The 23,391-nt window shown below is 42.4% G+C and overlaps 2 protein-coding genes across 6 annotated transcripts in view; one reads left to right on the plus strand and one right to left on the minus strand.

Moving 5' to 3' along the window:
* The first annotated feature begins 532 nt into the window (after nt 1–532).
* Nucleotides 533–13,432, plus strand: LOC109869650 (specifically androgen-regulated gene protein-like). 5 transcript variants are annotated; one of them, XM_020459920.2, is made up of 4 exons: nt 533–678; nt 6,180–6,371; nt 10,257–10,434; nt 10,588–13,432. In XM_020459920.2, exons 2-4 carry the CDS (start codon nt 6,267–6,269, stop codon nt 12,186–12,188), a joined length of 1,884 nt encoding a protein of 627 aa, XP_020315509.1. In that variant the 5' UTR covers nt 533–678; nt 6,180–6,266; the 3' UTR covers nt 12,189–13,432. The 5 variants fall into 5 exon arrangements, with proteins under 5 accessions (XP_020315509.1, XP_020315510.1, XP_020315512.1 ...); XM_020459921.2 differs by having other exon boundaries at nt 6,180–6,350; XM_020459923.2 differs by having other exon boundaries at nt 534–678; nt 6,180–6,905.
* A 1,928-nt stretch (nt 13,433–15,360) lies between these two features.
* The window catches only part of LOC109869711 (signal peptide, CUB and EGF-like domain-containing protein 3), a 104,731-nt gene continuing 96,700 nt past the window's right edge, over nt 15,361–23,391 (minus strand). The window contains exons 10-21 of the mRNA XM_031804351.1: nt 23,136–23,249; nt 22,903–22,998; nt 21,993–22,109; nt 21,526–21,687; nt 20,933–21,136; nt 20,448–20,609; nt 20,125–20,292; nt 19,692–19,853; nt 19,186–19,383; nt 18,842–18,994; nt 18,652–18,731; nt 15,361–18,507 (exon numbers count right to left, since the gene is read on the minus strand). Of these exons, the coding sequence (XP_031660211.1) occupies nt 18,355–18,507; nt 18,652–18,731; nt 18,842–18,994; nt 19,186–19,383; nt 19,692–19,853; nt 20,125–20,292; nt 20,448–20,609; nt 20,933–21,136; nt 21,526–21,687; nt 21,993–22,109; nt 22,903–22,998; nt 23,136–23,249 (1,769 nt within the window). The 3' untranslated portion in view covers nt 15,361–18,354. The remainder of the gene's footprint in view (nt 18,508–18,651; nt 18,732–18,841; nt 18,995–19,185; nt 19,384–19,691; nt 19,854–20,124; nt 20,293–20,447; nt 20,610–20,932; nt 21,137–21,525; nt 21,688–21,992; nt 22,110–22,902; nt 22,999–23,135; nt 23,250–23,391) is intronic.

Genomic DNA, 23,391 nt, shown 5'->3' on the forward strand with positions numbered 1-23,391 from the left:
CATTTTTGTAATGACAACAATTGGATTTATGTAATTGCAAATCCATTGCAGTTCATGTATTTTGCATACAGTCCAACGGCTTTGTCCTTTATTTAAGATATGTGCAGGTCGCCTAGTGGTTAGAGCGTTGGGCCAGTAACCGAAAGGTTGCTAGATCGATTCCCCGATAATTTTGCCTAGTTAAATAAAGGTTAAGTAAAAAATGTTTTTTTTTAAATACAAATAAATGTATCATATGTAATATATTATACCATTAGCCTACATGTCAATGAGGCCTCATACATTATTTGGGCATAATATTCAAGTATGGATCCAGGTTCACTGAGAGTTAATAAGAAAAGATTTATAACACCCGTATTGCCAGTATTACCCCTGTAATACAGTGTCATTATCCTGCTTGAAACGTTGGCTATTTCTCTGTTATCCCATTGGCTCTACCAAAGACACGGTAGATCAGATATGTGCTGATTGGACACAGTGGAATTAGGGGGCGGGACAAAGTGAGCCTGTCGCACTCACCTGAACTTCAACAAGACTGATTTGACAAGGCAGATAGGATAGTTGCACAGAAAACCGTAATTGTATTTAAATGACTTTGGATAATTTTGAAGATATAATGTTTCTTTGAGTGCAAAGTAACTTTGTGAAAAGGGAATAGTACTATTCTTCTGCTCTCAGGTGCGTTTCTCTTTTTATACTTGCATTGTCCTTTTTTAAGTATTTAGGCTCTACGAAACGTTCAAGATTTTATGCTTTCACGCATGAATTGACACAAGGCTGGAATCCTATGCGATGTGTAGATCATCCATAGTCTGTGAGGCTACACTATTCTTGGTAATGGTAACAATATTTTACTGAACTGTTTTTTAAATATATAATTATGACCAACGTTTAACTGTTGGTCCGCTGTGGATGTGTGTCGAATGCAGGTTAGCTTTGGACAGTCTTAATTTACATGAGTGTCATGCTGTCAGGGGCAAGGTTATTATAGTTTTGTGGTTTTATATTCGTTTTTACTTCTATTCATTTTAATATTTGTATTTGAAATACAGTTTAGTTTCAGTTAGTTTTCAGATCCACTTTAATCGTTTTTATTTAGTTAAAGTTTTATTAAAACAAATATATATTTATAGTTTCAGTTTTAGTATTAGGGACAGAAAGAACTCTGCCATTTATGAGTGGGACATGCAGACTAATAACATGAAACATGACATAATTTATAAAACTGAGTGTTTATATTTAGCTTTGCACCATTGTTTTCCCACCAAAGAAATTATGACACTTCCTGAATGTGGTGTCATTGTAGGACAGGGTGGTTTTCTTAAATTGAGAATTACAACAAACTAACGAAGGAAAGTGATATCAGTGACACACAGAAAATCTAATATAAAATAATCATAAATACAATTTAAAAACATATTATTGAGAGAGAATTTAACTAGGACTATACATTTGTATTATTTTATGGCTTATACTGAAGAAAAGTGTTCAAAATGTATCAAATTCAATTTCAAGAACCATATTTTTGTGTTTTTAAGGTAAAGGACACCTGACCTTATATTTAAAGCTATTTGGAATCCACATTTTACACTAAATGAGAAGTGATATTTCCCGGGGACAGAAAAGGCAACGTATTGTAGGAATGACACAGCTACCATGTTGTAGCAGCGTGTAGCACACCCGTACGTACACATGCGCAGATACTCTGTGTGATTGTCTGAGAGCAAAGTCTTGCATCATGCTCATCTCGATGGTCACCGCCTTTCAAAGTGTGTTGCATTCTGGAGATAAAAATTGTCTGACTTGCTCCAACATGTTGGTTAATGGAGTCAGACAGGTGTACCGTGGGAAGGTTTTCCCATGAGAGATGATTGACACATGATTCAACATCATTATCACTGTTATGTGGTATGGTGGCAAAACCAAAGGGTGTGCTCTAATGTGAGCTATAGGTTAGTAATATGTGTCAATGCATACCTGAGATTTCAATGTTTGCCAATTCACAAAGCCACTCCCAAAGCCGGCCCAACATTGACATTATAATGGTGCAGGTGAAAATTTACTCAGTACCAAGCTAAACATTCATGCATGTTATCTGTGTAGGTTGGGAGTTGCACAACATGTTGTGAATGTCAGTTTATTTACTGTAAATCATTAACTAGTTCTTGTTCTGCCTGTCCTTCATCTTACAGGACACATATTTCCTTTTTTATTGACACAGTAAGATCATTGTCACTCATTGAAATGGAATCCAAGGCAATCCCCATCCTGAATCCTGCAGCTTTCAACGGTTCATAGTGCATGGAAGGGCAAGCCAGACAGTGGACACCAGTGCTACCTCTTTTCGTTAACAATGCACCTGATAGGCTCTCTCCATATTTCCCCTTCTGCTTTGTAATTTACCTGAAATGCACAGAGGTACATCATCGCATAGGGCGCCAGCCAGGGTGCTTAGTTCAATGACAAACCATGTTTTCTAGGAAGTAGGCAAAGTGACATTCCTAGGTGTATTACATCTCTGTGGTGGGTGTAGTGAGTATAAGCTGCTGTCTCCCACTACCGCCCTGTAGGTGTGTAGGGAGGTGCTGGGACATTCTCTTTCACTCTGTTGCTCATACTATTATGTCCTCACGGGAGGGGCAGGCAGAATACCTAATTATCAGTCTCTAGACTAACTGGGTGGGTGCCCTGGAATACTGTGTTAACCAACTAGAAAGCCCACTATCTGTTGTTGCCAACACCGTACTGTGTGGCCTATATGGATCCACATGTTTCTTAAGCTCCCGTTGTTTCATTGGGTGGGGTGATATTCTGTACAGAGTGCCAGGATATATTTGGCAATAGCTTAATATTAGTGTAATTAATATATTCTGTATTAATTGTCCCAACCCAAACCCCAAGGTAATTCAGCAGCATTGTGTGGCCTGTTGATGGATCTTCAGGGTTTTGGCGGAAATAACGCAGTGTAGCCTTCAAAGGAAATTCACTATCATTACTGTTCCTTTCTGTTTCTGTATGTGCAATCAAATGGTAGATGGTGATAGATGTCAATAAAACACACAGTTATATTGCCACGGACTCACCTGAAAGAGTTGAGCAACAGTATAGACTGTTAGGTCTATGTCTGGGCAAAATGAATGAAAACAATCTGAATAGTAACTGATGGTCAAATGTAATTTGATATTTTATGTTCTAATGAAATTGCTATAAAAAAAAAACTACATGTACAGTATTTTGACTACTGTAAAGCCTGGATGCCAACAGGTTGTTGGTGGCATGGCTTGACATGGCGTGATGGGATTCACACAGTGCCACTTGATAATGTTTATTAGGAGCTTAGGTACGTCTGTAGCCCGGATAAGAATCTTGTGTGGTTACAGATCTTACACCTCTTTGCTCCAGGTGGAGCTTAAAGTCCACATCAAGACTACACCTTATGCCTTGACGCTCCTTTGCACTTTAAAGATATACAGCGCATTCGGAAAGTATTCAGACCCCTTGACTTTTTCCACATTTTGTTGTTACAGACTTATTCTAAAATTGATTAAATATATGTTTTCCTCATCAGTCTACACACAATATCGCGTAATGTCAAAGCAAAAACTGTTTTTTAGATTTAAAAAAAAAAGTCTTCCAAATAAAAATCTCATATCACATTGACCCTTTACTCAGTGACCCTTTACTCATTGCTTTGTTGAAGCACCTTTGGCAGAGATTGCAGCCTTGAGTCTTTTTGGGTATGACACTACAAGCTTGGCATACCTGTATTTGGGGAGTTTCTCCCATTGTTCTTTGCAGATCCTCTCAAGCTCTGTCAGGTTGGATGGGGAGCATCGCTGCACAGCTATTTTCAGGTCTCTCCAGAGATGTTCGATTGGGTTCAAGTCCGGGCTCAAGTCCGGGCTCTGGCTGGGACACTCAAGGAAATTCAGAGACTTGTCCCAAAGCCACTCCTGCCTTGTCTTGGCTGTGTGCTTAGGGTCGTTGTCTTGTTGGAAGGTGATACTTCGCCCCAGTCTAAGGTCCTGAGTGCTCTGGAGCAGGTTTTCATCAACGATCTCGCTGTATTTTGCTCCGTTCATCTTTCCCTAGATCCTGACTAGGATCTGCCACTGAAAAACATCCCCACAGCATGATGCTGCCACCACCATGCCAGGGATGGTGTCAGGTTTCTTCCAGACTGGCATTCAGGCTAAAGAGTTCGATTTTGGTTTCATCAGACCAGAGAATCTTGTTTCTCGTGGTCTGAGATTCCTTTAGGTGCCTTTTGGCAAACTCCAAGTGGGCTGTCATGTGCCTTTTACTGAAGTGTGACTTCCGTCTGGAACTCTGGAACAGAGAAACTCAGGAGCTCTGTCAGAGTGACCATCGGGTTCTTGGTCACCTCCCTGACCAAGGCCCTTCTCCCCCGATTGCTCAGTTTGGCTCAGGCGCACAGCTCTAGGAAGTGTCTTGGTGGTTCCATTTAAGAATGATGGAGGCCACTGTGTTCTTGGGGACCTTAAATGCTGCAGACATTTTTTGGTACCCATCTCCAGATCTGTGCCTCGTCACAGTCCTGTCTCGGAGCTCTACGGACAATTCCTTCGACCTCATGGCTTGGTTTTTGCTCTTGCATGCACTGTCAACTGTGGGACCTTATATAGACAGGTGTGTGCCTTTCCAAATCATGCCCAATCAAATGCATTTACCAGAGGTGGACTCCAGTCACATTGTAGAAACACCTCAAGGATGATCAATGGAAACAGGATGCACTTGAGCTCAATTTCAAGTCCCATAGGAAAGGATCTCAATTCTTATGTTGATAAGGTATTTCTGGTTTTTATTTTATTTTTATTCATTTGCAAACATTTCTAAAGACCTTCTTTGCGTTGTCATTATGTGGTATTGTGTGTAGATTGATGAGGAACATTTTCTACTTCATCCATTGTAGAATAAAGACTGTAATGAAACAAAATGTGGAAAAAGTCAAGGGGTCTGAATACTTCCCGAATGGCTCATAATAGCCTCTCCCTTTCTCACTGCTTGAGCTTTGGCCAGGGCATTGTCTGTGTATCCCTCTATTGGATAAGGGCACATAGATGCTAAATAGAGAGACAGTATGCATACTATTGTCACTCCTGTACACGGATATACAGTACTGCCTTAGAGATGTCAAATAAAATGTGATTTGTTCGTAAACAACAGGTGTAGATCAACAGTGAAATGCTTACTTTACGGACCCTTACCAACAATGCAGAGAGAAAAATAGTAGAAAGATAATAACACGTGGAATAAATACACAATGAGTAACGATAGCTTGGCTATATACATGGGGTACCAGTACTGAGTTGATGTACAGGGGTACAAGGTAATTGAGGTAGATATGTACAAATAGGTAGGGATAAAGTGACTAGGCAATAGGATAGATAATAAGTGTGTGATGAGTCAAAAGAGTTGGTACAAAGGGGAGTCAATGCAGATGGTCCAGATAGGTATTTGGTTAGCTATTTAGAGGTCTTATGGCTTGGTTGGTAGAAGCTGTTCAAGGTCCTGTTGGTTCCAGACTTGGTGCATCGGTACCACTTGCTGTGCGGTAGCAGAGTGAACAGTCTATGACTTAGATGACTGAAGTTTTTGACAATTTTTTAAAGTTTTTGACCATCCTCTGACACAGCCTGGTATAGAGGTCCTGGATGGCAGGGAGTTCAGCCCCAGTGATGTACTGGGCCGTCCGCACTACCCTCTGTAGCTGCTTGTTGTTGGATGCCAACCAGTTGCCCAGGGCCCATGCCAAATCTTTTCAGCCTCCTGAAGGGGAAGAGGCGTTGTCGTGCCTTCTTCATGACTGTGTTGGTTGTGTTGGTGTGTGCGGACCATGATAATTCTTTAGTGATGTGGACACCGAGATACTTTAGCTCTCGACCCGCTCCACTACAGCCCCATTGACGTGAATGGGGGCGTGCTCCTTTGTTTTGCTTTACCATGATATCACTGATCAAACTTTGTCACTGCTAAAAAAGGCCTGGCTTAAAAGCAATAGTATGAGTATATAACATTTCCTAATCTTTAACCACACGGGCTGTAATAGAGAAATGCCACAATTTACACAAGGGAAGCTCTGTAGGATGGATCCTCATGATGATGTAATGATTTTTGCCTCAAGCGTTAATACTTCTTTCCTTTATTTTTTCCCCCAGTTACTTCCCCATCTGGACCCATCTGTGACTTCCAGCCAATTAGCAGAGGCCCCCTGAAGCCCTGGCTCCTCCCGCTGTCCCTGTGCCATGGCGAAGAGTGACACGTGGCCGGGCGGCGTTGCCATGGAATCCTTGATCAATATGGACAGCGCTGGGAGCTATGACAGTGTGGTCAGCATGAACTCTGGCTTTGTGCGTGCAGAAGCTATTTCCTCCCTTACCCTAAACCACTAACCAGGAGAATAGCTGAGACTCTGATTTCACCGGTTTATGTTTGATTTTGTTTATGTGCTGCACTGCTGCCATTGTGGTAAACATTTTGGAATTGATCTAGCTAGATGCAACATGTCAAAAAATGAAAGGGTGCCTTTCTCGCTCCCGTCTTGGATTTGATTTATTGACAATGAATTGATATGTTTATATACAGTAGTACAACTGTCTCCCAATGCTAAGAGTCAGTGGGCTAGTGGGCTTGTTCATGTTGTGGGTGAGAGATTCAGATGTTTGTTCAGAGAGGGGCCTCTGAGAGGTTCCACAGAATGAGAGAGAAATGAGAGAGAGCGACTGCTTTGAGGACCCAGTCTGTTCATTTCAGAGTTGTTCAGCGGCCCCTCACTAAAATCCACTGCAATACATTCCTCTGGCAGTGCATTATAGGATGAAAGCTAAAAGCTAGCCGGGAGGAGTACTGAGGTCATTTCTAATTCCCTCCCTGCTGTGTGAAAGGTAAACGTAACTTTGATCCGCTCTGTGTCTACAGTCTCTCTGGGCTTCAATGTGCTGTTCAGCCTACATTAGCTGAGAGAAACAGAGAGACTGACTATTAAGAACTGAAAACCAAGCCAAAAGTGTTTGAAGGCCTTACCTAACGTTATACAAGGATATATTGTTCACAGACATACCTCCCAGCTAGCATATTTGGTTCCTTGGAAGTTGTGGAAATGTATATTTTTAGTTTTACATTGGTTGTGGGAACGAAGCCATACGTTTCCTGACTGGTAAAACTGAATGTTTGTTTAAATGTTGTGAGAACAGAAGTTATAGGTTATTTGAAGGTTTATTAATAACTTCCTTAAAACTTTCATTGAATGTTTTAATAACACTGCTAACTTAAAAGCACAGATGGAAATTAATTTCCTTAATCATGCAAACACATGTATTTTTTATTGTGACACGGTATCAGTGAGATTCAAACCTATAATCTTCTGTTTTCTATCCATGGAATTCATCCGCTGCGCCACCAGGATGGCGCTAGCATGCTAAGTTTTTTTACGCATACAAAGCTGTTCATTTTAGTTTACTGAAACACACCCCATTTCAAAGGAAATAGGCACTCATTAGGATCAAGAGTTGCCAATTAGTGGGCATGGCCAACACACCTGAACACACTTAACATGATTGAGGATAGAGAGAGTTTTGTTGATGCTGAGAATGGAATGTAGAGTACCAGTTAAAAGTTTGGACACAACTACTCATTCCAGGCTTTTGCTTTATTTGTACTATTTTCTACATTGTAGAATAATAGTGAAGACATCAAAACTATGAAATAACACATATGGAATCATGTAGTAACCAAAAATATGTTAAACAAGAGATTCTTCAAAGTAACCTTTCGGTTACTAGTCCAATGCTCTAACCACTAGGCTACCCTGCTGCCCCCCAGGTAGGGGTGGTATACAAAAGATAGCCCTGTTTGGTAAAAGAACAAGTCAATATTATGGAAAGAACAGCTCAAATAAGCAAAGAGAAACAACAGTCCATCATTACTTTAAGACATGAAGGTCAGTGAATCCGGAAAATTCAAAGAACTTTGAAAGTTTTTAAAATTACAGTCGCAAAAACCATCAAGCGCTATGATGAAACTGGCTCTCATGAGGACCGGCCACAGGAAAAGAAGGCCCAGAGTTACCTCTGCTGCAGAGGATAAGTTCATTAGAGTTACCAGCCTCAGAAATTGCAGCCCAAATAAATGCTTCACAGAGTTCAAGTAACAGACACATCTCAATATCAACTGTTCAGAGGAGACTGCGTGAATCAGGCCTTCACGGTCGAAATGCTGCAAAGAAACCACTACTAAAGGACACAAATAAGAAGAGACCTGCTTGTGCCAAGAAACACAAGCAATGGACATTAGACCGGTGGAAATCTGTCCTTTAGCCTGATGAGTCCAAATTTGAGATTTTTGGTTCCAACCGCCGTGTCTTTGTGAGACACAGAGTAGGTGAATGGATGATCTCTGCATGGAGGAGGAGGTGTGATGGTGTGGGGATGCTTCGCTGGTGACACTGTCATTGATTTATTTAGAATTCAAGGCACACTTAACCAGCATGGCTACCACAGCATTCTGCAGCGATACGCCATCCCATCTGGTTTGTGCTTAGTGGGACTATCATTTGTTTTTCAACAGGACAATGACCCAACACACCAGGCTGTGTAAGGGCTATTTGACCAAGAAGGAGAGCGATGAAGTGCTGCATCAGATGACCTGGCCTCCACAATCACCCGACTTCAACCCAATTGAGATGGTTTGGGGTGAGTTGGACCGCAGAGTGAAGGAAAAGCAGTGCTCAGCATATGTGGGAACTCTTTCAAGACTGTTGGAAAAGCATTCCAGGTGAAGCTGGTTGAGAGAATGCCAAGCGTGTGCAAAGCTGTCATCAAGGCAAAGGGTGACTACTTTGAAAAATCTCAAATATAAAATACATTTGGATTTGTTTAGCTCTTTTTTTGGTTACTACATGATTAAATTCATGTTATTTCACAATGTTGATGTCTTCACTATTATTCTACAATGTAGAAAATAGTACAAATAAATAAAAACCTTTGAATGAGTAGGTGTGTCCAAACTTTTGACGGGTACTGTATATGTTTTAAAATAATATTTTTAGAACGTTCTTTGAACATTACTAAAGTTTTCTTATTGTTTTATTGAAAGTTTTTTGTTAATGTTCTCGGAACAATTTGACTTTAAATAAATCCACGAGGAAACCTGTAGGAAAAGTTAGTCTGAAGGCTCAAATTCCCACAGAAGAATGTTGGTTCTTAACCTTCTTGGAACAATTTGAGAACATTACTTTAAATAGAACCACGAGGAAACCTGTAACAAACGTTATGCTGAAATACTGAAATTCCCACAGAAGAACGTTGTTTCTTAACATTTTCTAAACTCTTTGAGAACATTCCCAACATCAACGTTTCTAGAAGATTTTTACCCCCTTTTCTCCCCAATTTCGTGGTATCCAATTGTTAGTAGTTACTATCTTGTCTCATTGCTACAACTCCCGTACGGCCTCGGGAGAGACGAAGGCCGAAAGCCATGCGTCCTCCGAAACACAACCCAACGAAGCCGTACTGCTTCTTAACACGCATCCAACCCGGAAGCCAGCCGCACCAATGTGCCGGAGGAAACACAGTGCACCTGGCGACCTGGTTAGCGTCCACTGCGCCCGGCCCGCCACAGGAGTCTCTAGTGTGCGATGAGACAAGGATATCCCTACCTGCCACACCCTCCCTAACCCGGACGATGCTAGGACAATTGTGCGTCGCCCCACAAACCTCCCAGTCGCGGCCGGCTGCGACAGAGCCTGGCGCGAACCCAGAGTCTCTGGTGGCACAGCTAGCACTGCGATGAAGTGCCCTAGACCACTGCACCACCCGGGAGGCCCATGTAACCATATTCTAACATTTAGGAAAATTATGATAAAGTAATGAAATACCAATAACATATGTTTTTTTTTGTTAAGTTCCTTAAATGTGCTGAGAATGTTCCAAAACCAAGAAACTATGCTGCACCATTCCCATAATTTGTGGGAAGGTTTTATGCAAAATAACCATAGAACAACCATGCTCCCACCAAGCTCTAAGAAACATATTGTTCTCAGAACAATGTGCTAGCTGGGCTGGCATACAGTTCTACATACAGTAGTTATGTCATCTTGATTAAAGGTTAGCAATTAATTGCATTGTTATTTTATTCTGAATCTGTTCGTACTCTACATTTCTAGTATGTCTATGTTTACGGGTTTCCTATTTTTGTTGTCTTTGTGTTTGTGTCCTCTTTGTGTGTGTGTGAGGCAGAGTGATGACAGTCTGGAGTACCTCTCTGTTGAGGAGCGGGCATGCCTCATGTTTCTGGAGTCCACCATTGAGTCCCTGGAGATGGAGGAGGACAGTGGCCTGTCCAATGATGAACCAGACCCCAGCAGCCTGGCAGCCGAACATGACCACCTCTCTATGGGACAGACTAGACTGGAGGGTGAGTACGACTAAAAATAGTTTCATCAGGATTTTCCCATGCAGGACACAAAAAAATGTGTCCAGGTTTTAGGACAGGATTGTGCGAGCCAGTTTAGCAACCTGTGAGAATTTGATAGTAAAATAATTCCTGCTGTTTCTGCCTGTCTTCTAGATGTATCAAAACTCCAGCATGACGACTCAGGAAGAGATCGGAAGTCTTATCTGAACTGCCGAGTGCCTACACCACTTCTTCTGGCAAATGGCCTTGCCAGTATCCAGCTCAAAGTCACAGGGGCAACCACTCATCCCAGTGTCCCAACTGCAGCAATTGAGCCCAAAGCCCCATTAGTAGCAAACCAGCCCAGTACCCCAGGGGCAGTCACTGATCTGAAACCCCAAAAGGTAATCACTGAACCCACAGTCCCAGAAGTAGTCACAGACCCTAAAGCTCCAAAGATAGCAACTGTGCCCAAGACCTCAGAGTTGTCTTCTGAAATCAAAGCTCCTGGGTTGGCCACTATCACAAAAGTTCCGGTGCTGTCCACTGAATTTAAAACCCCCAAAACAACCCCTTCATTAGCCACGTCAGATTTACCCACAGATGATTCTGTGGACAACATGCCTAAAGGAGTCTCTGTAGACAGCAAGCCTGCGAAGTGCAACACTAAGGTTCCATCTGAGCTGGATCTGAAGCTGATTCCCCCTCCCTCAGACTTCAGGGATGATGAGCTAGAGGAAGAGAGTGATCCTCCAGTGCCTGCAGAACTCAGAGGTCCTCTGACCTACATTGAGCTGGAGCAACTACGCAGGCAGGTCTCCATGAAGAGAGCTGCACCAGCCTCCCCTGGAGCCCAAGAGGCACCACCTTCTAAACCCTGTGTTGATTTGCCTGTCAGTACCCAAGCACTACCCTCCCCCTCAGATGTCCTACCCACCCCTATTTCTGAGGCCCTGGAACCAAAGAGCCGACCTGCTGTGGCCCCTAAGCCCAAGAGGCTTCCCTCCAACATTATCCTGAAGTCTCACAAGTTAGACAGTCACCCAAGCCCCTCGCCCATTGACAGGTCAATGATTGACCCCCAGAAGGTGCGCAGGGAGGCCCTACGGAAGCTTGGGCTCCTGAAGACTGAAGATGGAGACTCAGGCCCTGTTGTTTCATCCAAATCCAGGAAGTCATGGGCATCCCCTCCTTCTCACAGCCTGGTTACCACCCAGACCAAAGCCCCAGCCAAAATCCCTACCCCAGCTCCAGTCCCAGCCATCACCCTTACCCCAGTTCCTGCCCCAGCACTAACTCCAGCACTAGTCCCAGCCCCAGTTTCAGCGACTATCCCAGCCCCTCCCACTACCCCAGCCCCAGTCCCAGCCCAATTCAGTGACAATGCCAAAACTCTGCCCTCACCTGCTACACTTCCTTCACCACCCAAGCATATTCCCCCTCCCATAGGGGTCAAATCAGCGACTCTGGAGCGCTCTGGCAAGGGCCTGAGCAGCTACATGGCCAGTAATACCTCCCTCGGGGCCAACCAAGGTCCCAAAGTCGCACTGTCCCCTGGCAACCTGCGAAACTCTAGACCCCGCCCCGCCTCCCTAGGAACTGGGAAAGACTTTGTGAATGTTCAGGGTGAGGCCTCCCACCCCCAGCCAGTTCATGGGGAGTCCCATAACAAGCTGCCCCGCTCCCATGGCATCAGTGTGCTCATCTGCCCCAACAGCAAGAGTGGAGAGGACCGACGGGAGGCCCTGAAGAAGCTAGGACTGCTGGGGGACTGAGGGCATGAAGAGGGGCAATGGAACTGCACCATTACAGAATCAATATGAGGGGTGAGGTCTGAGGAGGATGTTCTCAATATGGATTCCGCACAACTAAGCCATCCTCTAGTCTTTGGTCACTGGGACACTTACATTTATGAGAAGATTATTCTCCCCATAAAAATGCCTTCTTTGAAGCAATATGCAAGGAGCACTATTTGATTGATGGAGAATTACTTGGCTCTACAGACAGCTACAGTATATATTCATAGAGGGCAGTGTATTTTTGCCTTACTGCACAGAAATGCTGTATGTACCCGAAAACTGCCTTTTAATGAATATCATGATTACAATATACTACTATGAGATACTACACTAACTACAGTATGCAGTACAGTAGGTAAATGAAAGGCTGTTTGTAAACCTCATTTGACATATTCAGTCATTTTCTAAATAAAATATAATAAACTCCATGAGGGATGTTGTGTTATGAAATTGTATGGCATCCTCTACACAGTCTGTTTTCTAAAATGGGGAATAGACATGATGTCATTGTTACAGTTAAGGATGCGCCTTTATAACTTCTCTTTTCACGTAACCCTTTGACAAGAATACTATCGTTTTAACTTCCTAAAGTTCCTCTAACCTCCCCTCAAAGTTATTGTTTTTTGGGGGGACCATGACAACCAGTAAAAATGTTTTTGCTGAGTTGCAATTTGAATCTGACTCAATTAAAGGTGTCTAAAGACTTTGTTTGATGGAGTGATTGGCAGTTGTCAAGGAACCAAATTAAAAGGTAGAAAAATGGACTACTACATAGCGTACAGTACGTAGATAGAAGCTTCAGTCAGTCAGTGGCCAGTCAGTGATAGGAATCTGAAACATGGTTTTAGGTGTGATGCACATCACAACCCAACCCAGGTCTGTCAGTGGTGAGATTATTGAAACACTGTTTTTATAGTTGAGAGAGCGACTTCCTGATTGTTCCTAAGATTGTATCACCTCCTAAAATTCTACCAGTTTGGGTTCATGTAGTTACTATTCATTGTCTGTCAAAATTCATCACTCTCAAACTGTTAGCGTAGCATTTAGAATTGAAAGAGAAGGGAAAGGGGATGCCTAGTCAGTTGCGTAACTGAATGCATTCAACCGAAGTGTGTCTTCCGCATTTAACCCAACCCCAGAAGTGGCTCATTAAGTGTTACCCGTGGCAGGACTTTTTAAACCATGTCAACGTTTTGTTTTGTAAATAGAGAATAAACCTTAGTCAGCCACTAATTGTGCAAGTTCTCCCACTTAAAAAGATGAGAGAGGCCTGTAATTTTCATCATAGGTACACTTCAACTATGACAGACAAAATGAGAAAACAAATCCAGAAAATCACATTGTAGGATTTTTTATGAATTTATTTGCAAATTATGGTGGAAAATAAGTATTTGGTCACCTACAAACAAGCAAGATTTCTGGCTCTCACAGAACTGTAACTTCTTCTTTAAGAGGCTCCTCTGTCCTCCACTCGTTACCTGTATTAACGGCACCTGTTTGAACTTGTTATCAGTATAAAAGACACCTGTCCACAACCTCAAACAGTCACACTCCAAACTCCACTATGGCCAAGACCAAAAAGCTGTCAAAGGACACCAGAAACAAAATTGTAGACCTGCTCCAGGCTGGGAAGACTGAATCTGCAATAGGTAAGCAGCTTGGTTTGAAGAAATCAACTGTGGGAGCAATTATTAGGAAATGGAAGACATACAAGACCACTGATAATCTCCCCCGATCTGGGGCTCCACGCAAGATACATAACAGTGTGTGAAAACCTTGTGAAGACTTACAGAAAACGTTTGACCTCTGTCATTGCCAACAAAGGGTATATAACAAAGTATTGAGATAAACTTTTGTTATTGACCAAATACTTATTTTCCACCATAATTTGCAAATAAATTAATAAAAAATCCTACAATGTGATTTTCTGGATTTTTTTATTTATTTTGTCTGTCATAGTTGCAGTGTACCTATGATGAAAATTACAGGCCTCTCTCATCTTTTTAAGTGGGAGAACTTGCACAATTGGTGGCTGACTAAATACTTTTTTGCCCCACTGTATGTGCCCTTCGAAGCAGAAGGATGTTATGTTACTTATCTCTCAGCTGCATTGGGCTCTGCCTAAATATGACATTAGGAGCATCATAGGCCCTGGTTTGTCACGTCAGCACGTACACTGTCAACAAATCGGTGTTACAGCTGCAGTGTCAGTAGTTTCATCTGATGTGACAAAAAACTGGAGGAACCTTTCATTAACTCATATCAACCATTAACTCATATCAACTCATGTCAACCATTAACTCATATCAACCATTAACTCATATCAACCATTAACTCATATCAACCATTAACTTATCAAACTGCAACAACCTTTCTATTCCATCTATTATTGTTCATGCTCTGTATGACTTGATTTAGTGGTCATCATTTAGAAAGGTTTGTGATTCAAATTTTAAACATGGTTTAAACATTGTTAATAAGGGATACAAAATATATCTGCTCACCATAGCATTTTGACTATGAGAATTAGGGCTGGATTCAATCTGTAACACAGAAGTATCGCAGAAGATCCACGTTATAGCACGATTTAAATGTAAAGGCATTGTTCGCAGAGACTGCATTCACAGTAAATACTGCATATGTCGTCTCAATCGGAAATTACCTTTATATTTTAATGCCGATTTTCTGCGATACGTATCGGATCCAGCCCTGAATGAAGTTCTACAGCACTGGATACAATCTCAGTACAATTTTGGATTAAATTGATACCAGAAGGATTTTATTGTCTATTTCCATCCCAATTTCAAGGGTCAGTCAGAAAGACCAGTCCCCAAACCCAGTACAGAAAATACTACCTGACACACCCCTTATGGATTGGTTTTAAGAAATGGTTATTGTCTGAGATGTCCTCAGTCTCATAAACATCTTTAAGGAAAAGGGATACCTTAAGGCATCAAATAATATTAGAAATTAAACTCAATTACAGTATGTTTTCATTTTACCTCTGTACATACTCTTTATTTTTTTACTTATTTTTTTTATTTTTTTAGACAGTTGATAAAGTTACATGTACGTGTGCATCTTCATCTTTATGGGTTGAACACAGTGAATGAGCATTTTAAAGAACAAACGAGAGCTACAAGAAATGTAAGAACACCAATTCCATTCATTTAAAAAGACAATACAAAATCCAGACATTTTTACATGAGAAATAACCATTTTCAAGTGCAAATACCATTATCAACTCTATGATACATCATAGCAAACGCATGTTTAAAAAAAATCAAATGCTACAAAACAGAAACATCTGACGTGTTCAGGTTGTAGGAACAGAGGGAGGAAGATGAAAGAGGGAGGGAATGGTGAGTTGGGGTAGGTGGGAACAGTGAGCGCTATTGACATCGAAATGCTTTAGAGAAAACACACTGGATGATATAAATAGTAATGGCAACTTAAGACCATAAATGTAACTAGGCTTTTTTTTGGAAACATTCAACGGGATACAGATATGGCATTATGTGTGCCTTGTATTAAGCAGTACCTCTGGTCTGCAAGGCTCGACCACTCTTGTCTTACAATTTAGCAATGTGGTCAAAATCCCTTTCCCTTATCCAGAAGCACATGTACACTATCTAAAGGTTGTGTACAGTAGCTTGTACTGTTTCCACTGTTTATTTTCTCTTTTATATACAACAAAAACTGAAAAACAACAAACCATCAGAGTTTCGCAAGGGAAATCCATATGATGTTTATGAGCAGTCATATATTTATTTGTCTTCAATGAGGGTTTGAGAGTGTTGAGGGGATTACTTGTTATCATTGTCATTAGCTTTTACATTGACAATGCAATTGTTAGCAATAATTCAATAATGCAATATTATTGTATTGATCAACTATATTGGTATTTCAACATTATTGTAGTGGGATGCTGAACTTTATTCACAACCCTAATGTCAGTCACAATTTTGTTTTAAGAAATCCAAGAATATGTTCTCAATATGTGTTGGCAGATTAAAACTTTTTTTTTTGTATTTCTCTGGACACAGAGGAGTAACACAATGGAGACTTAATTCATTGCACTTATACAACAAAGGTAGGACGACAGGCTCTAGATCTAGTACACAAGATAATAACTTGGCCTGCCGTGCGGACAGTCTTTGGAAGAGCTGGTCTTATTGGGACAGAATCTGACATGGGCGTTTGGGAAGGAAGGGGGTTGGGATGGGGTACTTGGATTAGGGAGAGGGTGAAGAGGACATGGGTGGGATATAGTTTGGGGTCCTGCTCAAGATAATTAGGATTAAAAGGATTCAATCCCCGTCAAATTTATTTTCATTATTTACAAGATTGAAAGAAAAATTCAATAAAATGGGTTGGTAGGCCATGGATGAAGAGACAAATGTGATGTGACTATCATTTACATGAGGACAGGTGGTAGAATTATATTTATACTTCTGATGCATCTCTCAACTTTATTTTATATTAAAGCAGGGGTGTCAAACATAGGTCCAATGAGGCCCGCGGGTGGTTTGAGTAAAACAATAAAAACTTGAAAGTTAAAACAATTTCAAAATTCCTAAACCGATTGACAGCAAGGAAATATTTTTTTTAATTCAATGCGGCCCTCCGGACCTTGTTGAAGACTGAATGCGGCCCCCGGAGCAAAATGAGTTTGACACCCCTGTATTAAAGCAATGGACTATTAGTGTGATGCGAGGTCTGAAAACACCAGAAAAAGGACTTGAGATTGAAGAATTAAAGTGACCTTTTTAAAAGAAGCAGCAAATATATGTCCCTCAAAGACATTTCTCTGTGTCTCTCTCACAGAGTCGTGTCCCTCAAAGACATTTCTCTGTCTCTCTCTCACAGAGTCGTGTCCCTCAAAGACATTTCTCTGTCTCTCTCTCACAGAGTCGTGTCCCTCAAAGACATTTCTCTGTGTCTCTCTCACAGAGTCGTGTCCCTCAAAGACAATTCTGTGTCTCTCTCACAGAGTCGTGTCCCTCAAAGACATTTCTCTGTCTCTCTCAGAGTCGTGTCCCTCAAAGACATTTCTCTGTCTCTCTCTCACAGAGTCGTGTCCAACAAAGACATTGTCTGTATCAACAGAGGCGTGTCCCTTAATTAAGATGTCTCTCTGTCTCTCCCTCACCAGTCATGGTCCACAGAGACATAGAGACATTTCTGTCTCTCTCCTGTGGCTTTCGCAAATCTAGTTTTCTATTTATTTTCCAAAATGTCCATCACGGTCTGGAAAAAATGATAAACTACATTGTATACGCTTTGTTAAGTTAACTTGGATATAGAATAACAGAAAATGTCTGAACATAGGTAACAGTTATACAATCTGGACAGAAGAAAAAAACATAGAATAACTGTTTTAACAGTAACACCTTAACAAGAAGTTGCTCTAAGAGCTCAGATATAGTAAGGCTTTGAATGTTGTGGAATGTAACTATGACATGAAACTGACAGGTCCTTCTCCTTGAGGACTGCTTATGGAGGATATAGATCTACAAAAGGTTATACATTTATCGAAACAGACTCGTCCTGGAATGGATTGAGCTGAAGCTGGAACTCAAGTGAAAGACTATTTATTAAAGCACATTTACGATAACTCAGTTCCAACTCTAAACACACGTGACAAACTTATTACCCTTGTAACATCCTTCTTCTTGTCTGACATAAATGCCACTACCGTTGTCCATTTTGTCAACACAGACTTAACATGCGTCATCTGAAATACGCACACATCCTTCGCATTGGGGATTGCTGTGAAAATGACATACAAGGTCATATATGCTAATAGAAACAGCAAAAAAACTAAGACACCAACATATTGTAGTGGTGATAAATATTCAGAAAGAAGAGATGAGAAAGACTGTACTTTGACTCAAGGTGGTTGACTTCATGGACTGCATGGTTTTGGAGGAAATGAAATGGCTTAAAACCAAACAGATGAAGAAGATCAACATGTGGGACTGCATAGTGAAGTGTGTCGTCAAAGCCTCTACAGTATGAAAAAATAGAAGAAAAAAATAGTTATTTTGGTCAACTTGTTTAAAGTCCTGTGAGAGTTCTGTGTTTGGCCTGTAAGAGGGGGCGGGATCTGGTGCTTTAGGGGGCGGGCTTGGTGTGGCAACTACTTATATGGACGCAAGAAGCCGGAGACTTTGCTGCTTATGAGGCGTATGAACGAGCGCGGCAGCATCTCGTTGGACTCCCGAGTGGTGTACTTGAAGTAGTTGTTTGGGTGGGCCAGCACATCGAAGAGAGTTTTAATCAGCTTTTTATCCTGATAGAAAGAAGACAACAACACAGCACACTTATACAATTATATGACAAGTATACAATTATTTATTCAGAAAACACCTGATTTAAACATGAACATGACCCACTAAGGGATGTAATAGTATGTATCTTTGCAGCAGGCACTAACCTTTAGGATTTCTTGATGGTTTTCAGAGGCATAGAGTCTTCCATCCCTGACAATGTCCTCTACAAGCTGTTCATAATCCTCTGTAAATACACAAAAAAACATGATAAATTAAACACCAAACATCTCAAAATCCGAGGACTTACCCACTCTGTTTTATCATTGAGAGTTCATGTGATGGGTGAGAGTTTACCATCGTAGGTGACATAGGGGATCTGGAAGCCTCGGGCACTGTTAGCCTCGTTGGACTTGAAGTTGATCCAGAGTCTGCGTGAGCGGGCGGTGAAGGCGATGGGTCGCTCGTACGTCTGACATGTCTCATAGGTGGTGATGGACGTGGCCGACCCTGGAAGAACGGACATGAAAAACAGAAGATTGACTGAATACTCTTAACTTGGCATATTGGATTGATATTATGGTTGTGGAACACCACACTGCTTAGAGAGGAGGCTGGTGTGGGGAGGAAGGCTCATAATAATGGCTGGATGAAATGGAATGGTATCAAACACATGAGCTGGGATATATGAGAGTTCTCACAGTTCTTCCTCATAACCAGTACGTCTCCACACTCGTCCTCTGAGGGCAGGAAGATCTCAGGCACCACGATGAGGATCTTGCGCTTGCTGGGCGGGTTGATGTTCCAGATGCATTCCACGTTAGCTGGGTAGTTCCCGGGGTAGTTGGGAGACTCAATGTAACCTGTAAACTCGCCCATCTCTCCTCCGCATTCTCGGTCTAAAATACACATATATGCACACACAAGAATACACATTATTTGTGAATCCATCTGAAGCTTTGGAAAGAGAGACAATATCTAAAAAAAAAATAAAAAAAATATATGTTCATTTGGCTGGATAAATTAAACATTTTTCAATTAGACATGTGGGGATTTTGGATACATTTGGATAATTTATGCATCCTGTATTTTGAATTTGATATTCTGAGAAAAGGCATGGACCTTTTGAAAGTCCAAAAGTAAAATATTTTCCCTTTGAAAATGCTTCCTATATACAGATAGCAGGTTTATACAATCAGGCCCTTACTCTTGCACTGAGAGACACTGGTGGCCCCATCAAAGTCTGTAGTGGTGTTGCCAGGACAGGTAATGCAGTAGTTCTGTCTGAACTCTGTCTGGTAGCTGCCCAGAGGGCAACGAATACAGCGGTGCACCGTAGTGTTGTAGTAGTGGCCAGGGGAGCACTGAACTGCAGAAAGGAGAGGGATGACACATACACACATTTACAAACCAGATCTGAGATGAAATATTCAACTGATCGCACAGATGTGTGGATCTCTCTTTTCGTGATGTGTGTTTTGTCCTACATTTTTTATTTGAATCCCGTGTCCCCACAGAAGGCCTTTTGCCTCTCGGTATGTCATCATAGTACATAAAAATTTGTTCTTAATTGACTTGCCTCGTTAAAGGTTAAATCAAATTAAAATAATATGATGTAACTGGTTGGATAAACCACTGACCTTTAACCTCACAGTCATGGAAGGAGCTGGCCCCCTCCCGCTTGGTGCTCAGCCCCCCTCCGCAGGGGAAGCACAGGGTCCGTCCCAGGTCTGGCTGATAGGAGCCATACGGGCATGGCTGGCATGGCTTAAACCCATCACTGGAATAGTACCCAGTGGGGCACTGACCTTGATGTAGACAACAGTGACAATAGACACTTTCAGACAGATAGAGATGTACAGTACACTGTGCTACACTCCACCATAGGCTATTGCACAATGTTTGCTCATGCAGACATACGAATGGAGATTAGTGCGCTCTGCCATCTGGGGTGTGTATGTACCTGCGCAGGAGGAGATGTTGCGTGCCCCGGCAGGTCCATGCCCGTCACTTCCAGGGCACAGGTCACAGGCCAGCTGCCCCTCCCTCTCCTGGAAGGTGCCAGGTGGGCACTGGACGCAGCGCTCCTGTTCCCCGTGGTAGTATGATCCCGGCAAACATCTGACTGAGAGAATAGCCATAGGGGCTCTGGTGAGAGACCTATACAGTCCAGTACACACACTAACACCAAAAACTCTTCTTAGCTCCAAACTAACTAGCACAACACATCTCTGGAGATGTTTGTGTATTCAGTATATAATACTCTAAAACTACATAAATACATAAGAGTCATAAATAGTAATGACAACAGATGTAAGTTGATGGTTTGTGTCATGACATTGCCTTGACTGTTTATAACATCTGCTATATTAGCATTATAACAGTTTCAGGCAGAGTCTGTTGGTGGTAACTAGTGACAGAGAAAGATGTCTGCCTAACTGGTCTTACCACAGTGTCCGCTATCCTTCTCACGGCCTGGCCCACAGTTCTCATGGCTTGTGGCGACCTGGGGCAGCTTCTGGGCCACCTCGTACTCCAGCCCAGCCACGCGGATCAGGAAACGGTCCTGGTTGATCGACTTCTTCAGGGCCTTGATATACGTCTTCACCTGCTTCTCCATGCGCTGGCGCAGGCAACTCAGGTTACAGCTCCCTATTTGGGAGAAGGTGCAGTACAGGGAAATATTATCTGTAACTGTGCGACCTGATCAATCAATTAAAATATATTTATCAAGCCTTTTTTGCATCAAGTGCTTAACCTGGCCCAGACCCACAAAGAGCAAGCAAGTGCCTAACCTGGCCCAGACCCACAAAGAGCAAACAAGTGCTTAACCTGGCCCAGACCCACAAAGAGCAAGCAAGTGCTTAACCTGGCCCAGACCCACAAAGAGCAAGCAAGTGCTTAACCTGGCCCAGACCCACAAAGAGCAAGCAAGTGCTTAACCTGGCCCAGACCCACAAAGAGCAAGCCGCATGGTGGCAAGTAGGTATATCAAAGAGGACATCTTGTAAATCCCAGTAATTGTGTCCAGACTGACTGACCTGTGGTGTCCCCTGGCTTGACTTCCGCCTCCAACTCAAGGGTGATGCGTGTCACTTCCTTATTGGTGGGGTTGCGGGCACGGCGGCCTTTGGACTTCTTGGTGGAGTCACATTTGAGGTTGACAAACGTCACCAGGCAGTTATTGCAGGGCTGTCCACCTCCTAGAGGCATAAACATTACCTTGTGTCAGGAATTTTTAGGTCTTTCATGGGTTAGTTAGGGGTGGCAGCACTGGTTTGGGAACAACAGCAAATTAGACAGATTATTGGCTTCAAGACACAATCACAAGACACAATCACAGTGACAGTTGTACACTATGTAGTGTACATAACAGCCCACAAACCCCCAAATGTGCTGCTTGATATGCACATACTGAATATGAGACATACAGAGAAAAAGAATGCAGGTCTTTTTGTAAGGCCATCATTACCAAGGTCTGGCATGTAGGCCGGATGTGGCCCCTCACCTGGCCCCAGCGCTCGGCCCCTGTCCTCAGCCCGGCCTGTCAGCTTGGGGTGCAGGTGGCACTTGGCATCTTTGATCTTGAAAGAGGCAGTCTGCTTCACTGGAGGTGCGCCTGTCTCTATAGGTAAACAGAACAGTGTAGGTGGATGGGTGTAAAGAAGGATTCCACGAGAACAGAACCATTCAGTCCATGAAACAGTGGCAAAGATAGGAACAATATACAAATACATTGATGCTGACCACAACCTTAACCTTAACTCCAGATGTAACCCTATCCCTAACCCTAACTCCAGATGTAACCCTAACCCTAACTCCAGATGTAACCCTATCCCTAACCCTAACTCCAGATGTAACCCTAACACTAACTCCAGATGTAACCCTATCCCTAACCCTAACTCCAGATGTAACCCTAACACTAACTCCAGATGTAACCCTAACCCTAACTCCAGATGTAACCCTATCCCTAACCCTAACTCCAGATGTAACCCTTTCCCTAACCCTAACTCCAGATGTAACCCTATCCCTAACCCTAACTCCAGATGTAACCCTAACCCTAACTCCAGATGTAACCCTAACCCTAACTCCAGATGTAACCCTATCCCTAACCCTAACTCCAGATGTAACCCTAACCCTAACTCCAGATGTAACCCTATCCCTAACCCTAACTCCAGATGTAACCCTAACTCCAGATGTAACCCTAACTCCAGATGTAACCCTAACTCCAGATGTAACCCTATCCCTAACTCCAGATGTAACCCTAACCCTAACTCCAGATGTAACCCTAACTCCAGATGTAACTCTAACTCCAGATGTAACCCTAACTCCAGATAAACCCTATCTCTAACCCTAGTTCCAGCCACAACCTTCTACCAAAGTCCTAAGAATGAGTCTGAATCTGTGGGACACTGTACCTATGCAGCTCTGACTGCTGCTTGTGTTCAGTCTGGCTGGGGTTTTGCCTCGAAGGATGGGGATGCCACAGCTCATTGTATAGCTGCTGTCAGATTCTGCAAAGGATGAAACATATTGTTACAGCTTCAGAAGTCATTCAAATCAATAATATCATATCATATATCATATATATAGGAGAATAAGAGCTGCAGCAATGTGAATGGACATGGTTATTGTATGTGGATGTCACTACCTGCCAGATAGTGAGCCTTGGAGGCGCAGGTGAGGGAGCAGCTCTCTTTCTTGCCCGTTTTACTGCAGGTCAGAGTGGTCTTGGGAGCTAGGCCAGGCAGACATTTCACCAGCTCTGGATGAACATAAAAACAACATCACACAATCATACACTCTTTAAAGTTGCAATATGCAGAAATTGCTCCGCCATTTCTTGGTTGCTAAAATTCTAATAGTTTGCCTAATTTCAGTTTATGTGACAAAACAAGCATAGTGGA

Source organism: Oncorhynchus kisutch, linkage group LG24 (assembly GCF_002021735.2).
Source record: "Oncorhynchus kisutch isolate 150728-3 linkage group LG24, Okis_V2, whole genome shotgun sequence".
NCBI classification, from domain to species: domain Eukaryota; kingdom Metazoa; phylum Chordata; class Actinopteri; order Salmoniformes; family Salmonidae; genus Oncorhynchus; species Oncorhynchus kisutch.

What these genes read in the sequence shown, in the direction of transcription:
- LOC109869650 (XM_020459920.2), top strand. Translation starts at nt 6,267, where the DNA reads ATGGCGAAGAGTGACACGTGGCCGGGCGGCGTTGCCATGGAATCCTTG. An exon ending in TCAGCATGAACTCTGGCTTT is followed by an intron (nt 6,372 to 10,256) that starts GTGCGTGCAGAA and finishes TGTGTGAGGCAG; the next exon opens with AGTGATGACAGTCTGGAGTA. An exon ending in GGGACAGACTAGACTGGAGG is followed by an intron (nt 10,435 to 10,587) that starts GTGAGTACGACT and finishes CCTGTCTTCTAG; the next exon opens with ATGTATCAAAACTCCAGCAT.